General features: G+C 38.2%; 1 protein-coding gene across 6 annotated transcripts in view; it reads right to left on the bottom strand.

The window, feature by feature from the left end:
• Positions 1–19262, bottom strand: part of Arb2a (ARB2 cotranscriptional regulator A) — a 419074-nt gene that overhangs the window by 181066 nt on the left and 218746 nt on the right. For all 6 annotated transcript variants that reach the window (XM_075976426.1, XM_075976424.1, XM_075976423.1 and 3 more), the window contains one exon: positions 127–246. In XM_075976426.1, the coding sequence (XP_075832541.1) occupies positions 127–246 (120 nt within the window). The remainder of the gene's footprint in view (positions 1–126; positions 247–19262) is intronic.

Genomic DNA, 19262 nt, shown 5'->3' on the forward strand with positions numbered 1-19262 from the left:
GGGGAATTCTTTGCCCTGTTCTGGACATGTTGACACTGGCATGTACATGTCATACATCCATTCAGAAACTTACACACACACATATATTAAAAATAAATCATTAGAAAAAATTAAATGTTCACTTACCAGTTCAACAAAAGCAAGTCCCCCATAGCTGTGAGCAACAAAAAACACACTCTCAGCAGCAGACTGGGCTATGAAATGGTCCCAGACGTAGACTGCATGCTCTTCAGGAGAGCCATTTTCCTACAAACAAAACACATAAAAATTGTGTATTGTATTTGTATTATCACAGTATTTAGTTAAATTAAATTATACACTCGTATATACAGCATAAGATGGTTAGAGAACATTCATAGAAACAAAAGAACTCCATTGAATATTTAAATTATAGAATAAATTAGTATTACAACTATTGGTAAATTACAGTTAAGCTTAAATGAAAATGTAATCTTTAGAAACAAATTATTTAAATAAGTGTATTTTAAGAAAAAATAATCGGTGTATATATGTGATATTAAGATCTACTTACGGATTATTAGAATTACATAATAGAACATTATGTAAATTTTTGATAAAACAATAAAACACTAAAATATTAGGCTACATTCTTCTATATATCTTAAAGTATTTATATTATCTATTTATTTTATTATCTATATATTATTTACTTGGCTTATGAGACTGTTAAGTAGTAAACTGAAAACAGAGAAAATTAATAATGGGTATTTTCTGTTCAGGGCATTTAAAGAAATGCATGTTTTCTAAGAACATTTCTATACATATTTCATTTCTAGAACTGAGAGAAATCAAACACATGAATAGAGGAGCTTTTAACCTAGGGTTTTAAACCCTATTGAGCATATTCTAAAAAATTCTTGAATAACTTTATTTTACTATATTTACTGCATTAGGTGATACATCAAATGGTCATAGAAAAAAGTCTAGATTATATGAAAATACTGATGAAAGAATAAATTGCTGAGAACCAATCAGAGCATAAAAATGTGTTTATGTATTTGTTTCTTAGAAGTGAATTTCCTAACAACATCACGGATATTGCACATGAAGGGGATTTATTCACAAATTTTATCTTTAAAAGGGTATTTAGAGATGCAATCTCTCAGCAAACTCTCTGGTTCTTACATCCTTTCAGCTATATCTCCCACAGCATCCTCTAAGCAGTAGGTGTCTGAGTTGTACTAGGGCTGGGCTCCATAACTATGAATTTTGATTGGCTGAGGTTTCCTGCCAATCACACCATTGTGACAGCCTACACAAGACCTGCCCAAGGACAACAGCAATGAATATGCTGAAGATGGGGAAAACCTAGGAGGCCTCAACCCTACACAAAGAACTATAGGCAATGGAGGAATGCTGAAAACAGAAGAAATAATCTTCCCTGGGAAGAGCTCACCAGTTGGTTACAGTAGCAACGTCAGCTGTGAAAACACGCATACAGGTAATATCATAGAGACTGAGCAGGCTGTATTTAGAAATACTATGTACATGTATAAATATATGTGTGTATATATGCACATAACAACAATAGTGAAAGAGGACGCCATGAATATGAAAGAGAGCAAAGGGGTAGATGGGAGGGTTTAGATGGAGGAAACAGAAGGAAGGTTATGACTTAATTATATTATATCTCAAAAAAATTAAAAGAAATAAAATTTAAAAACATTATGTGTTTGGTTTTATCAAACAGGGTCTACACTGCTGCTCAGGATGGCACAGAACTCAGCTACTCTGCATTGCTCTCAAACTTACAGGGGTCTGCTTGCCTCCATCTCTCAGTGCTAGGATAAGGGCATCGGTTAGCAGGCACAGCTCCGACTTAGCAATTGTATAATTAAGCTGTTGTTCCCTAATGTCTGTCACCATTCCAAATTTCTTCCACAGCCACTGGTCATTTCCTTCTGCATATCCCACAGACACTTCAACTAACCCAAACCTTCTGGAAACTTCCTGCCTAATCCTGTTTGTGTTTCCCACATCCACCTGAAACCTGAACATCATCTCTTACATCTCCTTTCCTTAAGTTCCTCATCGAACTAGTCACTTAACTCTGCTGACCCTGCTTCTAACTGGGTCAGAATTCATCTCCTCCTTAGTTTCATTTCTTCTAACTATATCATCAAGTGGCTGATATCAAAGCAACAGAGTCAGCAATACCACGCTAGTTATTGGTCCTTAGGAGGGCAACCATCTACCTGAGGCATTTTACCTTCCTAGCAGTGTGTCTGAGCTCACTAGATGTTTATGAGCAGCAATGAAAAGGACTGCTTCAAAGTGGCTTTGGAACAAGGAGTGATGGAAGATCGCTGATAGGAGCAGATCAATAGAAGAGCTGGACAGTGGAGCAGTACGACTACTCATATGTCAATGAGCAAGGTTAGAGAGGCACCCAGGACAGAAATAACTGACAGAAACAGGTGACCTCAAATAGTGAAAAAATGTTAAAGGTGATAGATGAATTCCTTTTTGAAGAATTAAGAGTATACAATTAAATAGCTTTAATAAAGTATTAATTTTTTAATGATTCAATTTGTTCTTTGACAGTTTCACATATAAGCAAACACACACCCATATACACATGCATGCACACACACATGCACATTCCACATACAGGTGCACACACACACACACACACACACTGCATTCTGTCTACTCTCACCCTCTTGCTTCCCTCTCAGTCCTGGTATCATCCATTTTCTACAGGCTACTTTACCACATTCATGCCTTTTTTTATTATATTTTTTAAATTTATTTATTTATTAAAGATTTCTGTCTCTTCCCCACCACCGCTTCCCATTTCCCTCCCCCTCCCCCAACCAATTCCCCCTCCTTTGTCTGCCCAAAGAGCAATCAGGGTTCCCTGCCCTGTGGGAAGTCCAAGGACCACCCGCCTCCATCCAGGTCTAGTAAGTTGAGCATCCAAACTGCCTAGGCTCCCACAAAGCCAGTACGTTCATGCCTTTTTATTTCCTTTCGTGATCTACCATTTTAAATAGGGCTACATGTGTACCCAAGAATGGAACTATGCACTGGACCTAAGTGGCTCGCTTTTAGTCCACAAGTGAAGACAATAACTGTCTCTCCCCCAGTATCCAACAGCAGCTATTCATTTAGCATGGAGGGATAGGGCCCATGAGCCTGGACTTACTGCACTTCTGCCTGTTGGCACACCCAGGTTAATGTAGGTGCAGTGCCCTCAATTGCAGCTAGTAGGAGATCCAGTTTCAATGACCATGTCACATACTGAAGAGAGCAACCATTCTCCCCTTCCTCTGGCTCTTCAGCAGTAAAAAACAAGGACTTCTTGAATTTTGCATACAAATGGATGGAAATAGAAAACACTATCCTGAGTGAGGTAAGCCAGACCCAAAAAGAGGAACATGGGATGTACTCACTCATATTTGGTTTCTAGCCATAAATAAAGGACAATGAGCTTACAATGCATGTTCCTAGAGAAGCTAAGTAAGAAGGTGAACCCAAAGACAAACACATAGGCATCCTCATGAATATTAACCTTCATCAGGTGATGAAAGGAGACAGAGACAGAGGAGCACGGGACAGAAATCTCAAGGTCCAAATCAGGAGCAGAAGGAGACGGAGCACGAGCAAGGACCTCAGGACCGCGAGGGGTGCACCCACACACTGAGACAATGGGGATGTTCTATTGGGAACTCACCAAGGCCAGCTGCCCTGGGTCTGAAAAAGCATGGGATAAAACCGGACTTGCTGAACATAGCGCACAATGAGGAATACTGAGAACTCAGGAACAATCGCAGTGGGTTTTTGATCCTACTGCACGTACTGGCTTTGGGGGAGCCTAGGCAGTTTGGATGCTCACCTTTGGAGACCTGGATAGAGGTGGGCGGTCCTTGGGCTTCCCACACAGGTCAGGGAACCCTGATTGCTCTTCGAGCAGATGAGGGAGGGTGACTTGATGGGGGAGGGGGAGGGAAATGGGAGGCGGATGAGGGGGGAGGAAGAAATCCTAAATAAACAAAGAAAGAAAGAAAGAAAGAAAGAAAGAAAGAAAGAAAGAAAGAAAGAAAGAAAGAAAGAAAGAATCCCTTTCTACAATGTTCTCCGAGCCTTAGGGAACGCTAAGCCATCATTTATTCTAAGCATCTTGAGCAATTAACAAGGTTTTATTTAATATTCAAAGAAAGGAGATAAATAAACCTTTGCCCTAAAGGACTTGACTTTCCTTTATCAAACTATCTCAAAGATTCTAGAAGCTCAGCTTCCATTTGTTTACTTATTTACAACTCCATTATTTGAGGATTTACAAAATTCTGTGAAATCGTTGTAGGCGTCTATAACTGTTATGTATGGAATTAATAAAGACAATAGCTCTAAATATTTACTTCTAAAATACTATAAGGTTGACATGATAACAAAAGCCTCACTTCTATAATAAGACGATGTTGCACCCAGGCAAAAGAACATTTTTCTAACCTATAGCCCATATTGTGTCCATAATCATTTTATGTTTACAAACTATAATTTAGAGAGTATGTTACCGAAAGTACATTTTAAAATGAAACAGATTTCAATGAGAAAAACTTCATTAATACAGAAATACAAACAAATAATATATTCTACAGGATTCCCTATGAAAGAAGTTACATTTTGTTTTGAGAAACTTGTACGCAGGGGATGTAAATTTTAGAATATGTAGATGAATGAAAGGCATGAAAAGCAGTAAGTCCATCAGCTGGGATTTGCAGGTAGCAGAAAGCATGGTTACACACACTGGGTTACCATGTGCAGTGCCAAAAATACAGGTTGGCTTCTGTACTCTACTCTGGCCATCAATTGCTAAAGCCAAAAAGAAGTACTGCAGGAATGAAAGCCTTATCAACCAGGCCAGACTCTGACCACCTGAGCACTGTGAGGTCTGTATTTGTGATGGAATACCTGAGCTGATAACACGCAGAATTATCTAAACAACATTTGCATATTTGTGTAATTATTTTCTAAGGTTAATTAGCTCCTGTAATGCATTTTGCCCTTTGAGACTGCTAACAGTGACAGGTTCACATGTTTTCTGAACCACTGCCAAATTTCACAGATTTCTTTCTTCAGCTAACCTGTTGCTACAAAGTTATAAAATGAGTGATTCTATGATACATACTTTATATTTATAATTCATTTAAAAATAAAAATTAAAATGCAACAAATAGAAAGATCTCTTAAAACTCCCATTTTAAAAGTCAAAGCACAAAGACATTACACATTGGAAGAGTATCTATTAATAGTTCCATGACAACAATCTAATAGAAAATTTATAATTCTAAATTAGCACATGGCAATGTCATTAATTCAGCTATGCCACCCATAGATGGCTGCCCTTAGGACTCACCTTGATTTCCTTCTATCCTGGAGCTCCAACTGGAGAATGAATACATATAAAATATGCATTTGTTTGTTGACCAGATTTGTTTAAATTTAAAGTTTCTATTAAAGAAACTAAGATGCTCTATTAGAAAAATGTGTAGCAGTAAAATCCAAATAGGAGGCCAATGGTAAGTCAGATGAATTAAGAAGCAAAATTTAATAATTATTTTGTAGCTAGCAAAGCCATAGCTACATGATGAAAGAAAATTCCAAGCTCCATAGAATACCTCTCTAGGAGAAATGAAAACTAAACATTTTAAATTATAATATTTAATATGATTCTGTTGTTTAAAACACATAAATTAAAATTTTTGTATTCACAAAAACATTAAATAAAAATTTCTGCATGTAAAATATATTTTATAATCAGGCTATTATTTTATTTTACTTATTAAATAAACTGGACTGAAATTTATATTAATTTCTCCCTATTATAAACATACAAAGTTTTATAGACTGAACATATTAGGCTCAGCAATTTAAAGAACTAGGCATATATATATATATATATATATATATATATATATATATAATTACACAAAATTACTGGTAAAGTGTGCATATAATGATAACATTAAAAATTAACACTATTATTTGTTTTTAAAATAGTAAGTAGAACCCTATGAAGCCATCATTATTAGATATTTCATTCTAAAATGAAGGTTAAATTTTGAGCAGAAAAAATAAGCAAGAACCTATTGTTCTAGTTAGGTTATTACTACTGTGATAAAATATCACGAGCAAAGCAACTTGGGGAGAAAAGGACTTATTTGGCTTATGCTTCCAAATCACTGTTCATCAGCAAAGGAAGTCCAGGACCAGTACTCAACAGTGCAGGAAGCTGAAGGCAGGAGCTGATGCAGAGGTCATGGAGGGATGCTACTTACTGGCTTGCTCCCTAGGGCTTACTATGCATGCTTGTAGAATGCAGGGCCACCACCAGTACAGAGGTGACCCTACTCACAATGGGCTGGGACATCCCATACAATCAATAATGAAGAAAGTGCTCTACAGGCTTGTATACAGCCTGAGTTCAATTGAGGCCCCCTCCTTTCAGACGACCCCAAGGTTGTGTCAAGTTGACATAGAACTAACAACACACCTGCAAAATCAATATATCTTGAAACTCTCCTTCCCTCTAATTTTTAAATGACAAGATATTGTTAATAGTAATTAACCCTAAAGGTATACTACTAGTCAAAATAACTACTTCAATAAATTGTAACTGGTTATGCAAGATGATATTTGGAATAAATATAACTGACAAAAGTTCAGTACTTAAAAACTTATATCAAACTTATTAAAAATAAGTAGATAGTTCCAAACTTCACATATACAGAATAAACTCTGAATTAGAATTACAACTCTTTGTCTTTTTTCTTCACTTTTTCCCATCTTGTCAAGTGGTAACTTAATCCATCCACTTGTTCATGCCCAAATCTGGAAGTCATCCAAAACATCCCCCTTTAAAAATACCTTCCACGTTTACTTAGGTTAACTTACCCTCAATATATTTCCAGGTCCATAGACTACTTAAAATGATATTCACTTGACCTTTTCACATAGTTTCCTTCATTTATTATTTACAATAAATTTCTGACATAGATACTTGATAATCTTCTTAAGTTCGCATAAGTTCAGAGAACTTGTTAAAATGTGAACTGGTCGGTGTGGTCATAGTGTCAGTTAAAACAATGATTACTAATTGTGGGGGCACAAGACAGGAGGTAAGAAGGTGAGCTGCAGGAGCCCATTCTCTCTTTTCACCTGTTCAAGTATGGTCTCTTTTGTTTCTTCTCCAGAGTATTCCAGGTTTGCCCAAGAGCTCTCAGGTGCTTCTGCTGTCTCTGCTGCCCATTGCACACTCAGAGTGCTAGAATTTAAAGGTGCAGCGCCACATTTGGATTATATATATATATATATATATATATATATAATATTTTCACCTCCCTCAATGCCTCCAGATAAGTGTACACCTCTCTATCCATCCAACTTCATGTTTTTCTCTTTCTTTCTCAAGTCTCACAAAAAGACAATCAAAAGAAACTAAAAAAACAACCAAACAAAAAAACAACAGCCTGGTTTTGGCATAAGAACAGACAGGAGGGACAATGGAAAAAAGAAAGCATATTTAACAAATGGTGCTGGCATAAGTGGTTATTAACATGTAGAAGAATGAAAATAGACCCATATATATCACCATGCACAAAACTCAAGTCCAAATGGATCAAAGACCTCAACATAAAGCCAGCCACACTGAACCTTATAGAAGAAAAAGTGGGACGTACACTTGAATGCATTGGCACAGGAGACCACTTCCTACAGACACTGAGAGAAAAAATTAATAAATGGACCTCCTGAAACGGAAAAGCTTCTGTAAAGCAAAGGACATGGTCAACAAGACAAAATGACAGCCTATAGAATGGGAAAAGATTTTCACTAACGCCACATCTCCAAAATAAACAAAGAACTCAAGAATTGGGTCATCAATAGAAGAAATAACCCAGTTAAAAAAATGGAGTACAGACCTAAACAGAGAACTCTTAACAGAGGAATCTAAAGTGGCCAAAAGACACTTAAGGAAATGCTCAACATCCTTAGTCATCAGAGAAATGCAAATCAAAACAACTCAACTCTGAGATTCCACCTTACACCTGTAAGAATGGCCAAGATCAAAAACACTAACGACAACTTATGCTGGAGAGGTTGTGGGGAAAAGAGACCGTTCTGCATTGCTGGTGGGAATGCAAGTTGGTACAGCCCCTTTGGATGTCAATGTGGTGATTTATCAGAGAATTAGGAAACAACCTTCCTCAAGATCCAGTAATACCACTTTTAGGTATATATCCAAAGGATGCTCAATCGTGCCACAAGGACATGTGCTCAACTATGTTCATAGCAGCATTGTTTGTCATAGCCAGAGCCTGAAAACAATCTAAATGACCCTAGGCCGAAGAATAGATAAGGAAAACCTGATACATTTACACAATGAAGTATTACACAACAGAAAAAAATAACATCTTGAATTTTGCAGGAAAATGGATGGAGCTAGAAAACATTATTTTGAGTGAGGTAACCCAGACACAGAAAGACAATTACCACATGTTTGGTTTTTAAACATAAAGCAAAGAAAACCAGCCAACAAATCACAACCCCAAAGAACTTAGACAATAATGAGGACACTAAGAGAGACTTACATAGGTGTAATCTACATGGGAAGTAGAAAAAGACAAGATCTCCTGAGTAAATTGGGAACATGGGGACCTTGGGGGAGGATTGGAGAGGGGGGAGGAGAGAGGCAGGAAGGGGAGCAGAGAAAAATGTAGAGCTCAATAAAAATCAATAAAAACATAAAAAATAGTAATACAAACAATACCAAGACAAAACAAATATGTATTCAGTGCACTAATACAGAGGGAAACAGGAAGGGTGGGAAAAAGAGAGGGAAGAAGGGAGGGAGGGAGGGAAGGAGGGAGGGAGGGAGGGAGGAAAGGGGAGGGAGAGAACATGGATACCAGGCTGTACTGGCCAGTGTTCCTGGGCACTGGGTCTGCCCTGGAGTGGGATCAACATGCCTGGTGTCACTCCACTGGAGAAAACTGATTTTCAGTTTTCCAGCATGTATCAACTGCTGACAGTGCTCACAATACCTAAACAGGTTCAAACCGGACAAAACCCAGCATTTGGCAGGGAAAGTGGACACCAAGTCCCACTCCTAACTAAGAAGCTGAGCGGATTTCATTTTTATGTGGTTCTGATGCGTGTGCAGCAAGCACTTTCATCTGTTGGTCATTCTTCTCTGAATTCCAATGCTGATATCCACCCTTTCAGAGCATACATATCAAAGAGTTAAAAAAAAAATAACCAAGCTGACACAAAACTTGTTTTTTAAAGCTGTCTAATTATAAAATTTGAACCAAAATTAACTGATGACAAGTTAGTTCTAAAGGAACAGAAATGAATAAATAAATATGAGTCAACACTATTTACAGATGTGCTGTAAATGCTAGGTGATCAGACACTACAGCATAAAACAGGCTGTGCTCTGGAATGGGATACAGAAAAGGCTAGCAGATTCTTCATTCCAAAACTGTACACCTTAACATTTCTACCAGGGTAAACTCTGATGATTACACCCATTTTAATAAAATTTAGACAGTCCCCTTAGTGTAACCTACAATGCAGATATAGCAACACTTGCAGCAAGTACTTTTTATAGTATATAACATGTCAGGCACAACTCAAAATATAAATATTAGCACATCCTATGAGTTAGGAACTACAGGAATACAAGTATTAATTAAGCAACTTATATAATATGATTCTTAATATATAGCAGACCTAGAATTCAAAAATAAGTAGTTTAATTTCTTAATTTTAATCCTAATATTTACATAGCCATTAATACTGAAACATAAGTATAAAACATATAAACATATAAAGTATCCTACTTTATGTAGACACAGCTAGCATTGACACACTTTATAACAATGATTCAAACAGTGAGAGCCTAAAATACAAAGACAAGGACTTTATTTAGGCATAAACTATATTCTATGGGCCAAGTTAACTTCAAAAAATATCTTGGAAAAATAAAGACTTATTTTCTGAAAATTCAATGTATCTTTGTTGCGGGAGGTCCTCCTGTTCCTCCAGCCTATAGCTGCTGAGATACCAGCCCAGATTGGTACTTGTTGGTACTCGTGAGCTATTGTTTTGAGACAAATATATTGGTATCGATTCTTATATATTGATACAAAGTGAAATTATATTGACTATTGTATGCATGCATGTTTCTACCTCTGTTTAAAACATTTTTTATGTATTGACATATATTGTATTGATATATATATAGTAAATATTTACCATATTGCAGTGTACATTTCTACTTCTGATTAGATACTTATATAATGTTTGTGTATTGATATATATTTACCTACTGCAATGTATATTTGTACATTGTTTATATTTGGAGGTCATTGTCCTCATTTGTTTCACAGTCGTTTATTGTCTTAGTCTTTAAGTTAGATAGATATTGAGAATTATATAGACTAATAGTCATCTAAGTTTGTCATTTATAATTAGACTAATCAGGTTCTTTAGATATATAGAGATTATACTCAGTATAGATAGATAATCTCCAACTTCTTCAAAGAGCTGTAGAAAATGGCCTTTAATCTAACTCAGAGTTTTGTGGTAGTGAGACACAATTGCTCCTGGCAACACCACTCTATTCCTGAGAGAATGTTGAGCACCAAAGACACTCCACCTGGAGCCTTTCTTTTTGGCAGAACTGGCCTTGGGGCAAATAAATGCCCATACCTCAACCACTGACAGAGATACAGAGCATGCATCAATGGATAAAACAGGACTGTCATATCCTGCCAAGACAGGGTAAGATAGTTTTGAAAAGTTGCTTGCCTTTGAAAATGGTATGTCAGTTATGTTAGGCCTTAGCCAAAGTTGGTTGCTTCAACGCTGCTAACGTAACTTTGGGTGATTGCCCAGGTAGCTAGTTGTCTCTGTGATTTGTTGCATGTTTTGGAAGTTGTTTTACTGAACTTCCTAATTACCTAGGTAACATTATTTCCCTTCTCAGATCTTTGATGGGGTTGAAGACTATATAAATATAGTTACTTTCTCTCATGACTTGGCTAAGTTATTTATAAGACCTAAGCTAGTTAGAATAGGATATTTGTACTTATTGTATATAATTTCATAGTAGGTTTAGAACTCTCTTATTTAAACAAAAGGGGGAGGTGTTGCGGGAGGTCCTCCAGCCTATAGCTGCTGAGATACCAGCCCATTGGGGCGTGGTCTCTCTCTCTTTAAAAATGCGGCCACTTCCCTCTCCTCTCTCTCTTCACTTCCTGCTCCGTTGGCAACTAGACTCCCTTCCTGGTTGCGCAGAGGGCTGACGGTGATCTGTAAGTTTTTTCCCCTTTAAATAAATACCACCCTATTAATCATAATTCCAAACTGGTGTGGTATTGTTTATGACTTACGCCTTCATATCTTTTATTCTTTAAGCAAATGTGCATCTTTAGAGAAAAACTGAGGTCAACTTAAAACATATTATTTTCTGCTGTGTTCATCTATGGTAAAGCATAAGGCTAAGGAAAGAAACTGGAACAGAAGGCTCAATACAGTATGAACTCATTGACTGGAAAAACTAGGAAAACTGAAACAATAGCATTAGATGAGAATTGGTGTTCAGAGGAGTCAGGACATGAGAGAAAGGAGTGGCTGAAAAGGATCAAAAGAGAAAACATTTTTGGGTCATGAAAATGTTCGTCCTTTGTTGCCAAGATTGCAGTGATGTTTACAATGATGGAATAAATTTAACAAGCCACTCAGCAATATGAAAACCATGGTTTGATATTGATAACTCGTTGTATTTTTTAAAAGTTTATTAAAATATGGCCACATAATCTTGCTTATGTATTCTCTAGGGATGCTCTTGCTATACAACAGTGGAGTGGAGTAGTCGCGACAGCATACTCTGTGATTATCAATTATTATCTTTTTCTTATGAGAGAAAACATTTGTCAATTCTTGTTCTCAATATTTATGGTATCAGATCTACTCTCGAATGCCATATTAAACATCTATATAATTAGATTATCCCTAAGTCCCAAAGAAACTATAGTAAAAGATGTCTTTAAACAAAACAAATACACAATACTTGGAAGAACAGGGCAGGAAAAAATGTCAGTTTAAAAGAGACACCTCAGATAGATAAGTGATACCTAATTTACCAGATATGACAATGTCTAACATTACAGCTATCATTGGAAAAGTAGAACTAACTCTGCTTACGAATCCTCAAATACGTAGAAGAATGTAAAAATAACATCTACACTTGTCATCCTGCACAAAACTCAACTCTAAATGTATCAAAGACTTTAACATAAGGCAGATACACTGAATATCAAAGATGAGACAGTGTAGAATAGTCTTGAAATCAATAGCACAGGTATGGGAGCCCACAAAAGTGGATCCATTCCACCTTGACTAAAGGTTGGAGAGTTCAGAGCTATTCTTGCTTCTTCAAGGTTAGATGACAGGCAGTTTGACTTAAGATGTGGCTACTAACAGGATGTTTTGACCTCAGGTGTGGTTACTTGATGTTTTGGGTATTAACTATGTTGTTCTTTGTATCTTGGTAAAGAAGTATTTTGCCTTCCCCCTCCTCTTTAAATTGGGGTATAGAAAGGCTGTAAGAAATAAACCCTCCCCCTACTCTTTAAATTGGGGTATAGAAAGGCTGTAAGAAATAGACCTTCCCCCTCCTCTTTAAATCGGGGTATAGAAAGGCTGTAAGAAATAAACCTTCCCCCTCCTTTTTAAATTGGGGTATAGAAAGGCTGTAAGAAATAAACCTTCCCCCTCCTCTTTAAATTGGGGTATAGAAAGGCTGTGAGAACTAAACCCGAGCAAATCTCAGGATTTACTGGATGCCCTCCTGAATCTATCTGTTTTTTTTTTAAATCTATTTCTTTCTCAATCCTCACTCTTCCCCCAAGTGCAGATAAATATGTTGGTCTGGACCAATAGGAGATGACTTCCTGAACATAATACTGATAGTACAGGAACTAAGAACAATAATAAATAAATGGAACCTCATGAAAGCTTCTGCATGGCAAAAAAAAAAAAAACCAACAAAACAAAACAAAAAAACACCATCAGTTAGACAAAATGTCAGCTAGCCTGCAGGATGGGAATAGATTTTTTACTATCTGAGAGAGGGCTAAGATCCAAAATAAATAACAAACTCAAAAAACTGGATATCAAGAACACAAATAATCCAATTAAAAATGGGGTACAGATCTAAACAGAGAATTCTCAAAAGAGGAAAGTCACATGGCTGAGAATCACTTAGAGAAATTTTAAACATCCTTAGTCACCAGGGAGGAAAAGCGAACCAAAATTACTCCGATATTCTATCTTGCCACAGTCATCATGGTGACAGTGAATAGAAGAAGTAACACTTCCTGCCGACTCACACTGCTGTTAGGTGTGCAAGTTTGCAAGGTCACTATAAAAAGTCAGTGCACTTACTCCAAAGGAAGCGGGGAATTGATCTACCTAAAGATCTAGCTATAAAACTCTTGGGCACAGGCACATACCCAAAAGATTTTACATCCTACTGCAGAGACACTTATTCAACCATGTTCACTGCTACTCTATTCATAAGAGCCAGAGATTAGAAACAGCTGAGATGTCTGTCAATGGATAAATAAAGAAAATGATAGTAGTACTAAAGCGTGTGTGTGTGTGTGTGTGTGTGTGTGTGTGTGTGAGAGAGAGAGAGAGAGAGAGAGACGAGAGAGAGAGAGAGACGAGAGACGAGAGACGAGAGGGGGGGAGGAAAATGAAAAAAACCATCAAACCATTTGCAGGTAAATGAAGAGAGCTAGGAAAAGGAATCATCCTATAAGAGTCAGTGCAGACCCCAAAAGACAAATATGTTATTCATCCATTTATATGTGAATGTCAGCTGTTCAGTCTTTAAAAAGTACAGTACATAAAACCACAGAGGTTAGGTACAAAGTAAAGGTCTGGAGGGAGGATAGAGCTGCCTAGGAAGAGGAAACAGAATAGATAGGATGAATAACTGTGAGGGTTGGGAGGACAGGAATGGGAGGATCAAAGAGAAAGAAGGGAATAGCAGGGCAAGGGAAGGGGTATGAGGAGGGACAGCTAAAACTAATGGCCATTTTAGGGGTCAGATGGAAACCTAATACAGTAGAAGCATCATAAAATATATGATATAGGATGTCCTTCTGTATATGTGTTACTTTTATTGGTTGATGAATAAATCTGTTTGGGCCAATGGCTTAGCTGAGTAAAGCCAGGCAGGAAATCAAAACAGAGGGAGAAGCGGGGGGGGGGGGGGGGGGAGTCAAGGGAACACCATTATTTAGGTGCTGAACCTTACCAGTAGGCCATAGCCTCGTGGTGATACACAGTTTAATAGAAAATGGTTAAGAATGTAAGAGCTGGCTAGAAATACACCTGAGACATCGGTCAAACAGTGTTGTAATTAATGTAGTTTCTGTGTGATTGTTCGGGTCTGGGTAGCCAGGAACTAAAGGGCAGTTTCCCTCAACAAATATATGATGGTGATCTAAAGGAAACTGCCTAATAACGGGTACTGTTGTGAGGATCAGCCTTCACCAGCTCAGGAATGGAGGGGGATCCACAGAGTCAGCGAATTAATCACTCAATCGACTTTTCTATCTGAGGGAGTAAAACGTGACTCTCTGGGGCTGGCAAAAGAGGGGGAACACACACACACACATCTCCATCACGTCAGGGTCTCACCTAAGGTGTTGGGGAAGTCTTCAGCAGGTCAAGAGACACTGAAGAGGAGATGCAGAGCAGGCAAACTACTGGACAGACAGATGAGGACTTTTCTAAGGACCAAAGCCTAGGTCTTCATTTTATTATTCTTTCTACTCTATTCTTTTTCGGTGCTCTTCTTCTACCCTGATGTTTCCCTTCTGTATATTCTTAATATTTTTCCTTACAATTTATATATCCCAGCAAAATCTCTTAAGCAATATAAAAATTAAAATGTGGTGATGTTCTATTTTTTACATGAATGATTACAATGAATGCAAGTAAAAAACAGCATGTTTCCCACATCCCTAACATGATTAAACATTTTAAGATTGCAGGTGAAAAAAATGTTGTTCCAAGAACCCACATACTCACTGGGTACCCATTCATACCCAAGCAACTTGCTACAGATTAATTGAGCTTAAGCTAGCAGGGTATGTTTCTTAGACAGTTCTTTTACTGGCAGGCTGCATTTTGCAGTTACAAGGAAAGGATCAATCACTTCATTATATCAAAAGGTAATCTTATAAGAAATCTTAAAAGAATCACAAATCTAAACTTCTATATATGAAAAACAATCATATAAAAAATCCTCAGGGCATCTCTTGGGTATATTCCCAAGGGTGGAATTGCTGGATCCTGAGGTAAGTTGACTCCCAGTTTCCTGAGAAACCGTCACACTGATTTCCAAAGTGGTTGCACAAGTTTGCATTCTCACCCATAATGGATGAGTGTAGAGAAGGGAAAAGAGGAGGATTGGGGAGAGCTTGGGGGAATGGGATAATTGAGATGGAGGAAGGGTGGATATGGAAACAGAGAAGAAGTTATCTTAACTAAGGGAGCCATTTTAGGGTCGGCTAGAGTCTTGGCTCTAGAGGGGTTCCCAGGTGTCCAACAAGATTTCCCCAACTAGGTCCGTGGGTAGCAGAGGAGAGGGTGCCTGAACTGGCCTTCTCCCATAGACACACTGATCTTGCATATCACCATAGATCCTTCATTTGGCAATGGATGGAGATAGAGACAGAGACCCACATTGGAGCACTGACTGAGCTCCCAAAGCCAAGAAGAAGAGCAGAAAAAGGAAGAACATGAGCAAGGAAGTCAGGACCAGGCAGGGAGACGGTGGGACTGATCTAATGGGAGCTCACCAGGGCCAGCTGGGCTGGGACTGATGGAGCATGTGATCAAACCTAACTCTCTAAATGTGGCTGACAATGAGGGCAGACTGAGAAGCCATTGATAATGACACTGGATTTCGATTCTACTGCATGTACTGGCTTTTTGGGAGCCTAGTCTGTTTGGATGCTCACCTTCCTAGGATGGAGGGGCAGGCCTTGGACTTCCCACAAGGCAGGGCACCCTGACTTCTCTTAGGACTGGAGAGCGAGGGGGAGGGGGAGTGGGAGGGAAATGGGAGGATGTGAAGAGGTGGAAATTTTAAATAAATAAGAAATAAATTAAAAAAATAAAAACAAAACAAATAAACAAAAATCCTCAGGGTGCATACTCACTCATCAATAGTTTTTACATCAGGAAGCTGAAGACAAAAATGGGCACAAGGAATTGATCATCACCCTTAATCACAACCCCTTCTAGCAGAAAGGTACATCAGCCAGCAATAGCCAGGCTGCCATTGTTCCTGTTCGCTAACCTCAATGAGTCCCTCCCTCAACTATTAAAGGTGTGTCTTTATGAACTTTAAATTGTTCCTCAGGATTTCCTACCTCAAAGCCATTAACAAAATATCTTAACTTAACCTTAAGTCACTATTTAAAGCTTTGTTTTAGATATGAGCCATACAGAAACCCGTGAACACATCTTCCACATTAAGATTAAAAGAACTTGAACTATCTTAGCTTCTGGGACTCAATTGTTTTTTTTTTTTTTAATCATTAACCTAAGTCACAGTCTATATTGATCTGCAAGAGAAACTCATAAGTCCTAGCTGTGTGGTTCTAGCTTTATCCTCTGAAGCCCGTACTTATAAGGGGCGGAGGCAACACCATATCTTGCCCATACCTATATTAATCTTCCCACTAAACTAACCTCTATCTAATACCTTACTATATTTGTTAGAAACCCTTAAGCTTCAAAATTCTATTTAAACTAAAAAGATGATTGTATAACACCATTGTTTCAATTAAATTTAATTCAAATTAAAGAGGAAATCATAATAACCCAAGGTAAAGATGCCCAGTAAAACAGAATATTTCTATGAAATAATCACACTACAAAAAAGATAATCTCCCACACCCATTTGCCATGCCAGATATCAGAGAAAAAAAGGCAGCAACAAACATGTAAAGGCACAGCGTTGCAAGAGACATTCTGGAACTGAAGCTCTCTGGACCTTGCCTATCCAAGATTTGCCCATCAGTGCCTTGCATTCTGATGGTCTATTTCTTAAAGTCTGTTGCCACCTGCTGCTCCTCTGACATGGTCATTGGCAAATGGGGGAGATGGAATCCCAACTGGATATCCATCATCACCAAATGAAAACTTCCAGTGCCTGGAATGAGTTGCATGCGATGTTTTTATTGGACAAAACGGCCCGCTGAACTTCCCAAACAACCTAAACTGTTGCCAAGCCTATTGGTTGCTCTCGCCAAATTGACAACAAGACCTAATTGCTGAAGGGAACACCTACACAACTCACTGAACGTGGAGAAATTGAAGTGGTGCTTATTTAGAGTTTTCACCCTGATGAATCTAGTGTTCACCATACTGGAAGACATTCTGTACTCTCAAAGGAGACCATACATTCTTATATCTTAGATCCTTAGACAGCCTGCCTGCAAGATGAGCTAATGCAATAGTGGCAGAGAGCTTGAGGAAGGAACCAACCAATATCTGACTGGATTTAAGGCCCCCTCCATGAGACAGAACCCATCCCCATTCCCAACACATTCGGGTGGCCAAGAACTTGAGATTAGAAAGGACTTACAGGAAAACCAAATACTACTGTTCTCCTAAAAGAACACAGAAATAAAAGGACTTCTGAGGACATTCTGCTCTACTTGTAGAGCCTTGTTCAGCAATCATCAGAGAAACTGCCTCCTGCAGCTCATGGGAACAAATATAGAGACCCATAGTCAGACATTGTAGCGAGGGTGAGAGACCTTGGAATACATAGTCTTACATGGAATGTTTTCACCAAATTCCTCCCTTTTGGGCTCAGGGAACCCTGTTAAAGAGGAGGCAGAAAAATCGCAAGAGGTAGAGGAAATGGAGGAAACCAAGTAAACAAGACTTTCTAGATACAACAGGTCTGACTCACATATGAATTCATAAAGACTGTGACGGCATGCACAGGGACTGTATAGGCTTTTGGCCAAATGTGGTCCCAGCACTGAGAGGAGAAGTAGTCACATGCTCACATCTCTAACCCAGAAGCTATCTCCAATTGATAACCAACTGCACAGTAATAATAACTTTTCTACAAGCGAGTCTCACTGGGGATACAAAGAACTTGCCCAGCACAACAAGATGGCCAACACAACAAGAACTCCATGGCATTCTAGAAAGTTCTTTGTCTCAAAGTTGTATTAAGGCATTTATTTATGTATGTATTTTTATTTTTAATTTTTTATCTTATCATTCCTTTTTTGCCTTATAGGTTCTTGTAAGTATCCCAGTTCTGCATTTTTAAGGGATTTCTGTGTATTAATGTGTGTATCTTTGTGACTAGATCTGTTTTTTGTCTTTTCTTTGACTCTTTTTCCTCTGTATTTCATCCTATTATAACTTCTTTATTTATTTTATTAATATTCTTTGGATGTCTCTTTTCTATGAAGAGATAAAAAAGGGGATGAATTCAGATGCAAGGGAAGGTGGCAAGGTTTTTGGACAAGTTGGGGTAGAGAAACAATAATCAGAATATATTTACAAAAATGTTTTTTTAATTAAAGAAACATATTTAAAAAATCCTCCAAAGCACTGGGAGAAGCCGGCAGATGTCTCTGAGATTGAAAGAGAATGGGAAGCACATTTTAGAACCAGGCCGTTCAAGAAGCAGGTATTCTTAGGCATGTGGGGGTCCAATGGTCATGCTGTACCTCGAAGTCATGTGGATATCTGTGAGCCATGCTGCTGCCTGGTGCCATACTGACCTGAGAGGCCTGTCTGGCCATCTGAGGCCATGTTCCTTGGGTCCTCTCCCTCCCCCCAAAGAAAAACATACAAAAAGAAAAACAAGTTCAGCTTGTGTTTCCCATGCACTCACAGAAGCATGGTCAAACTCCCAGTGGCTAGACCCTTACAGAAAACTGAGTCCTTCTCTTTCTGCACCCTTGCCAGAAGCCACCAATTGTGAAGCGCTACTCTTCAGCACCCATATCACAATTTTTAAGAGGTCTCTTTGATAGCTTTCTTTTTTGGGGGATGGGGATAGAAGTCTTCCATGTCTGTCTTCTCAGCCTTGTATCTGTGGGCATAAATGCCATGGCAAAAGTAACTTCTTTGTCCTTTACAGTAAGCAGGAGCATGGATCTTGTTCTTACTCA

The sequence above is a fragment of the Microtus pennsylvanicus genome, chromosome 6 (genome assembly GCF_037038515.1).
Source record: "Microtus pennsylvanicus isolate mMicPen1 chromosome 6, mMicPen1.hap1, whole genome shotgun sequence".
NCBI classification, from domain to species: Eukaryota; Metazoa; Chordata; class Mammalia; order Rodentia; family Cricetidae; genus Microtus; species Microtus pennsylvanicus.